Source organism: Salvelinus fontinalis, chromosome 1 (genome assembly GCF_029448725.1).
Source record: "Salvelinus fontinalis isolate EN_2023a chromosome 1, ASM2944872v1, whole genome shotgun sequence".
NCBI classification, from domain to species: Eukaryota; Metazoa; Chordata; class Actinopteri; order Salmoniformes; family Salmonidae; genus Salvelinus; species Salvelinus fontinalis.
This window is the reverse complement of record NC_074665.1, coordinates 8,061,160-8,068,659: the sequence shown is the minus strand read 5'-3', so window position 1 is coordinate 8,068,659 and position 7,500 is coordinate 8,061,160. Positions and strand designations below refer to the sequence as shown.

At 49.4% G+C, this 7,500-nt stretch overlaps 1 protein-coding gene across 1 annotated transcript in view; it reads right to left on the bottom strand.

The window, feature by feature from the left end:
- Positions 1–7,500, bottom strand: part of oit3 (oncoprotein induced transcript 3) — a 34,675-nt gene that overhangs the window by 8,238 nt on the left and 18,937 nt on the right. Inside the window, 2 exon segments of the mRNA XM_055864097.1 lie at positions 7,069–7,229; positions 7,473–7,500. The exon segment at positions 7,473–7,500 is cut by the window's right edge and continues 95 nt beyond it. Coding sequence (XP_055720072.1) covers positions 7,069–7,229; positions 7,473–7,500 — 189 coding nt within the window.

Genomic DNA, 7,500 nt, shown 5'->3' with positions numbered 1-7,500 from the left:
GGGCTAGGGTGTAAAGGCTAGGGTGTAGGATGTAAGGGCTAGGTTGTAGGATGTAAGGGCTAGGGTCTGGTCTAGTGTGTAAGGACTAGGGTGTAGGATGTAAGGGCTAGGGTGTAGGATGTAAGGGCTAGGGTCTGGTCTAGTGTGTAAGGACTAGGGTGTAGGATGTAAGGGCTAGGGTCTGGTCTAGTGTGTAAGGGCTAGGTTGTAGGATGTAAGGGCTAGGGTCTGGTCTAGTGTGTAAGGACTAGGGTGTAGGATGTAAGGGCTAGGGTCTGGTCTAGTGTGTAAGGGCTAGGGTGTAGGATGTAAGGGCTAGGGTCTGGTCTAGTGTGTAAGGGCTAGGGTGTAGGATGTAAGGGCTAGGGTCTGGTCTAGTGTGTAAGGACTAGGGTGTAGGATGTAAGGGCTAGGGTATGGTCTAGTGTGTAAGGGCTAGGTTGTAGGATGTAAGGGCTAGGGTCTGGTCTAGTGTGTAAGGGCTAGGGTGTAAGGGCTAGGGTGTAAGATGTAAGGGCTAGGGTCTGGTCTAGTGTGTAAGAGCTAGGGTGTAGGATGTAAGGGCTAGGTTGTAGGATGTAAGGGCTAGGGTCTGGTCTAGTGTGTAAGGACTAGGGTGTAGGATGTAAGGGCTAGGTTGTAGGATGTAAGGGCTAGGGTGTAGGATGTAAGGGCTAGGGTCTGGTCTAGTGTGTAAGGGCTAGGGTGTAGGATTTAAGGGCTAGGGTCTGGTCTAGTGTGTAAGGGCTAGGGTGTAGGATTTAAGGGCTAGGGTCTGGTCTAGTGTGTAAGGGCTAGGGTGTAGGATGTAAGGGCTAGGTTGTAGGATGTAAGGGCTAGGGTCTGGTCTAGTGTGTAAGGGCTAGGGTGTAGGATGTAAGGGCTAGGTTGTAGGATGTAAGGGCTAGGGTCTGGTCTAGTGTGTAAGGACTAGGGTGTAGGATGTAAGGGCTAGGGTGTAGGATGTAAGGGCTAGGGTGTAGGATGTAAGGGCTAGGGTCTGGTCTAGTGTGTAAGGACTAGGGTGTAGGATGTAAGGGCTAGGGTCTGGTCTAGTGTGTAAGGGCTAGGGTGTAGGATGTAAGGGCTAGGGTCTGGTCTAGTGTGTAAGGACTAGGGTGTAGGATGTAAGGGCTAGGGTCTGGTCTAGTGTGTAAGGGCTAGGGTGTAGGATGTAAGGGCTAGGGTCTGGTCTAGTGTGTAAGGGCTGGGGTGTAGGATGTAAGGGCTAGGGTCTGGTCTAGTGTGTAAGGACTAGGGTGTAGGATGTAAGGGCTAGGGTCTGGTCTAGTGTGTAAGGGCTAGGGTGTAGGATGTAAGGGCTAGGGTCTGGTCTAGTGTGTATGGGCTAGGGTGTAGGATGTAAGGGCTAGGTTGTAGGATGTAAGGGCTAGGGTCTGGTCTAGTGTGTAAGGGCTAGGGTGTAAGGGCTAGGGTGTAGGATGTAAGGGCTAGGGTCTGGTCTAGTGTGTAAGAGCTAGGGTGTAGGATGTAAGGGCTAGGTTGTTGGATGTAAGGGCTAGGGTTTGGTCTAGTGTGTAAGGACTAGGGTGTAGGATGTAAGGGCTAGGTTGTAGGATGTAAGGGCTAGGGTGTAGGATGTAAGGGCTAGGATCTGGTCTAGTGTGTAAGGGCTAGGGTGTAGGATGTAAGGGCTAGGGTCTGGTCTAGTGTGTAAGGGCTAGGCTGTAGGATTTAAGGGCTAGGGTCTGGTCTAGTGTGTAAGGGCTAGGGTGTAGGATGTAAGGGCTAGGGTGTAGGATGTAAGGGCTAGGGTCTGGTCTAGTGTGTAAGGGCTAGGGTGTAGGATGTAAGGGCTAGGTTGTAGGATATAAGGGCTAGGGTCTGGCCTAGTGTGTAAGGACTAGGGTGTAGGATGTAAGGGCTAGGGTCTGGTCTAGTGCGTAAGGGCTAGGGTGTAGGATGTAAGGGCTAGGGTCTGGTCTAGTGTGTAAGGACTAGGTTGTAGGATGTAAGGGCCAGGGTCTGGTCTAGTGTGTAAGGACTAGGGTGTAGGATGTAAGGGCTAGGGTCTGGTCTAGTGTGTAAGGGCTAGGGTGTAGGATGTAAGGGCTAGGGTCTGGTCTAGTGTTTAAGGACTAGGTTGTAGGATGTAAGGGCTAGGGTCTGGTCTAGTGTGTAAGGGCTAGGTTGTAGGATGTAAGGGCTGGGGTGTAGGATGTAAGGGCTAGGGTCTGGTCTAGTGTGTAAGGGCTAGGGTGTAGGATGTAAGGGCTAGGGTCTGGTCTAGTGTGTAAGGACTAGGGTGTAAGATGTAAGGGCTAGGGTCTGGTCTAGTGTGTAAGGGCTAGGGTGTAGGATGTAAGGGCTAGGGTCTGGTCTAGTGTGTAAGGACAAGGGTGTAGGATGTAAGGGCTAGGTTGTAGGATGTAAGGGCTAGGGTCTGGTCTAGTGTGTAAGGGCTAGGTTGTAGGATGTAAGGGCTAGGTTGTAGGATGTAAGGGCTAGGGTCTGGCCTAGTGTGTAAGGACTAGGGTGTAGGATGTAAGGGCTAGGTTGTAGGATGTAAGGGCTAGGGTCTGGCCTAGTGTGTAAGGGCTAGGGTGTAGGATGTAAGGGCTAGGGTCTGGTCTAGTGTGTAAGGGCTAGGGTGTAGGATGTAAGGGCTAGGGTCTGGTCTAGTGTGTAAGGACTAGGGTGTAAGATGTAAGGGCTAGGGTCTGGTCTAGTGTGTAAGGGCTAGGGTGTAGGATGTAAGGGCTAGGGTCTGGTCTAGTGTGTAAGGACAAGGGTGTAGGATGTAAGGGCTAGGTTGTAGGATGTAAGGGCTAGGGTCTGGTCTAGTGTGTAAGGGCTAGGTTGTAGGATGTAAGGGCTAGGTTGTAGGATGTAAGGGCTAGGGTCTGGCCTAGTGTGTAAGGACTAGGGTGTAGGATGTAAGGGCTAGGTTGTAGGATGTAAGGGCTAGGGTCTGGCCTAGTGTGTAAGGGCTAGGGTGTAGGATGTAAGGGCTAGGGTCTGGTCTAGTGTGTAAGGGCTAGGGTGTAGGATGTAAGGGCTAGGGTCTGGTCTAGTGTGTAAGGACTAGGGTGTAGGATGTAAGGGCTAGGGTCTGGTCTAGTGTGTAAGGACTAGGGTGTAGGATGTAAGGGCTAGGGTGTAGGATGTAAGGGCTAGGTTGTAGGATGTAAGGGCTAGGTTATAGGATGTAAGGGCTAGGGTCTGGTCTAGTGTGTAAGGGTTAGGATGTAGGATGTAAGGGCTAGGGTGTAGGATGTAAGGGCTAGGGTCTGGTCTAGTGTGTAAGGGCTAGGGTGTAGAATGTAAGGGATAGGGTGTAGGGGCTAGGGTGTACGGGACAGTGTGTAGGGACTAGGGTCAAGGCTAGGGTGTATAGGCTAGGGGCTAGGGTGTATAGGCTAGGGGCTAGGGTGTATAGGCTAGGGTGTAAGGGCTAGGGTGTAAGCTAGGGTGTAAGGACTAGGGTCTAGGCAAGGGTGTAAGGACTAGGGTGTATGGGCTAGGATTTAAAGGCTACAGTGTAGGGGCTAGGGTGTAGGGGCTAGGGTGTAGGGGCTAGGGTGTAGGGGCTAGGGTGTTGGGGCTAGGGTGTAGGTGCTTGGGTTTAAAGGCTACAGTGTAGGGGCTAGGGTGTATGGGCTAGGGTGTATGAGCTAGGGTGTAGGGGCTAGGGTGTAGGGGCTAGGGTGTCGGTGCTTGGGTTTAAAGGCTACAGTGTAGGGGCTAGGGTGTATGGGCTAGGGTGTATGAGCTAGGGTGTCGGTGCTTGGGTTTAAAGGCTACAGTGTAGGGGCTAGGGTGTAGGGGATAGGGTGTATGGGCTAGGGTGTAGGGGCTAGGGTGTAGGGGCTAGGGTGTATGGGCTAGGGTGTAGGGGCTAGGGTGTAGGGGCTAGGGTGTATGGGCTAGGGTGTAGGGGCTAGGGTGTAGGGGCTAGGGTGTAGGGGCTCGGGCGTATGCATTTCTCTACGGCTGGTCATGCTTTCCTCTTGGCTACCCCAACCTCGGCCAACAGCTCCGCACCCCTCGCAGCTACTTGCCCAAGCATCCCCAGCTTCTCCTTCACCCAAATCCAGATCGCAGATGTTCTGAAAGAGCTGAAAAACCTGGACCCGTACAAATCAGCTGGGCTAGACAATCTCGACCCTCTCTTTCTAAAATGATCCTCCGCCATTGTTGCAACCCCTATTACCAGTCTGTTCAACCTCTCTTTTGTTTCGTCCGAGGTCCCAAAGATTGGAAAGCTGCTCCGGTCATCCCCCTCTTCAAAGGGGGTGACACTCTAGACCCAAACTGTTACAGACCTGTATCCATCCTGCCCTGCCTTTCTAAAGTCTTTGAAAGACAAGTTAATAAACAGATCACTGACCATTTCGAATCCCACCGTATCTTCTCCGCTGTGCACTCAGGACACCTACACCACCCGATGTCACAGGAAGGCCATAAAGATCATCAAGGACAACAACCACTCGAGCCACTGCCTGTTCACCCCGCTATCATCCAGAAGGCGAGGTCAGTACAGGTGCATCAAAGCAGGGACCGAGAGACTGAAAAACAGCCTCTATCTCAAGGCCATCATTCTGTTAAACAGCCACCACTGACATTGAGTGGCTGCTGCCAACATACTGACTCAACTCCAGCCACTTTAATAATGGGAATTGATGTAAAAAATGTATCACTAGCCACTTTAAACAATGCCACTTAATATAATGTTTACATACCCTACATTACTCATCTCATATGTATATGTATATACTGTACTCTATACCATCTACTGCATCTGCCATCTTTATGTAATACATGTATCACTAGCCACTTTAAACTATGCCACTTTTATGTTTACATACCCTACATTACTCATCTCATATGTATATACTGTACTCGATACCATCTACTGCATCTTGCCTATGCCGTTCTGTACCATCACTCATTCATATATCTTTATGTACATATTCTTTATCCCTTTACACTTGTGTGTATAAGGTAGTAGTTGTGGAATTGTTAGGTTAGATTACTTGTTGGTTACTACTGCATTGTCGGAACTAGAAGCACAAGCATTTCGCTACACTCGCATTAACATCTGCTAACCATGTGTATGTGACAAATAAAATTTGATTTGATTTTGTTTCCGAGCTGGTCACGGGTGCACCTCAGCCACGCTCAAGGTACTAAACGATATCATAACCGGCATCGATAAAAGACATTACTGTGCAGCCGTCTTCATCAAACTGGACAAGGCTTTCGACTCTGGCAATCACCGTATTCTTATCGGCAGACTCAACAGCCTTGGTTTCTCTAATGACTGCCTTGCCTGGTTCACCAACTACTTCTCAGAGTTCAGTGTGTAAAATCGGAGAGCCTATTGTCCGGACCTCTGGCAGTGTCTATGGGGGTACCACAGGGTTCAATTCTCGGGCCGACTCTTTTCTTTGTATATATCAACGATGTCGCTCTTGCTGCGGGTGATTCCCTGATCCACCTCTACGCAGACGACACCATTCTGTATACATCTGGCCCTTCTTTGGACACTGTGTTAACTAACCTACAAACGAGCTTCAATGGCATACAATACTCCTATGGCCTCCAACTGCTCTTAAACGCTAGCAAAACCAAATGCATGCTTTTCAACCGTTTGCTGCCCGCACCCGCACGCCCGACTAGCATCACTACTCTGGACGGTTCTGACCTAGAACACGTGGACAACTACAAATACCTAGGTGTCTGGTTAGACTGTAAACTCTCCTTCCAGACTCATATCAAACATCTCCAATCCAAAATCAAATCTAGAATCTGCATTCTATTTCGCAAGAAAGCCTCCTTTACTCATGCCGCAAAACTTACCCTAGTAAAACTGACTATCCTACCGATCCTCGACTTCGGCGATTTCATCTACAAAATACCTTCCAATACTCTACTCAGCAAATTGGATGCAGTCTATCACAGTGCCATCCGTTTTGTTACCAAAGCGCCTTATATCACCCACCACTGCGACCTGTATGCTCTAGTCAGCTGGCCCTCGCTTCATATACATCGCCAGACCCACTGATCATCTATAAGTCTATGCTAGGTAAAGCTCGCCTTATCTCAGCTCACTGGTCACAATAACAACACGCACCCGTAGCACGCGCTCCAGCAGGTATATCTCACTGGTCATCCCCAAAGCCAACACCTCCTTTGGCCGCCTTTCCTTCCAGTTCTCTGATGCCAGTGACTGGAACGAATTGCAAAAATCGCTGAAGCTGGAGACTTACATTTCCCTCACTGACTTTAAACATCAGCTCTCTGAGCAGCTAACCGATCGTTGCAGCTGTACATAGCCCATCTGTAAATAGCCCACCCAATCTACCTACCTCATCCACATATTGTTCTTATTTACTTTGCTGCTCTTTTGCACACCAGTATCTCTACTTACATCATCTGATCATCATCATCTGCTCATCTATCACTCCAGTGTTAATCTGCTAAATTGTAATTACTTTGCTACTATGGCCTATTTATTGCCTTACCTCCTCATGCCATTTGCACACAATGTATATAGACTTTCTTTTTTTTCTATTGTGTTATTGACTGTATGTTTGTTTACTCCATGTGTAACTCTGTGTTGTTGTTTGTGACGCACTGCTTTGCTTTATCTTGGCCAGGTCGCAGTTGTAAATGAGAACTTGTTCTCAACTAGCCTAGCTGGTTAAATAAAGGTGAAATTAAATTGTAAAAATATTTTTTTTTTTAAATATGGGCTAGGGGCTAGGGTGTAAGGGGCTAGGATCTAGGGGCTAGTGTCAAGGCTAGGGTGTAAGGGGCTAGGATCTAGGGGCTAGTGTCAAGGCTAGGGTGTAAGGGGCTAGGATCTAGGGTCTAGTGTCAAGGCTAGGGTAAGGGCTAGATTCTATGGTCTAGTGTCAAGGCTAGGGTAAGGGATAGATTCTAGGGGCTAGTGTCAAGGCTAGGGTAAGGGCTAGGTTCTAGGGTCTAGTGTCAAGGCTAGGGTAAGGGCTAGATTCTAGGGTCTAGTGTCAAGGCTAGAGTAAGGGCTAGGGGATAGTGTCATGGCTAGGGTAAGGGCTAGAAGCTAGTGTCTAGTCCTACCTCCACTACTGTTCCACAGGTCTTCAGGCTGAAGCTGAGATTGATGTGTGTTCCGTTGGAGACTCCGCGACATGACGAGTTGGACAGGGAGAGTTCCAGGCCCCCCACCAGGTCCTTTAGAACCGACACCTTAATGGAGCTGCTGCTACACTGCACCGGGACTGGACACACACACACACACACACACACACACACACACACACACACACACACACACACACACAGTGGAAGGGGTTAAACATGGGTTGGACAGGATGAGTTCCAGGTCCCTTACTAGGTCCTGTATGGAGCTGCTTGACACACGACACATGACCATACAGGTGAAGAGTTTCATGATACAGTTAACTGCACAGGGACTGGAGGATACGACCAAACACACACACACACACACTCTCTGGTCTCACCCTGGCATGTGCGTTTGTCGTCCCCCAG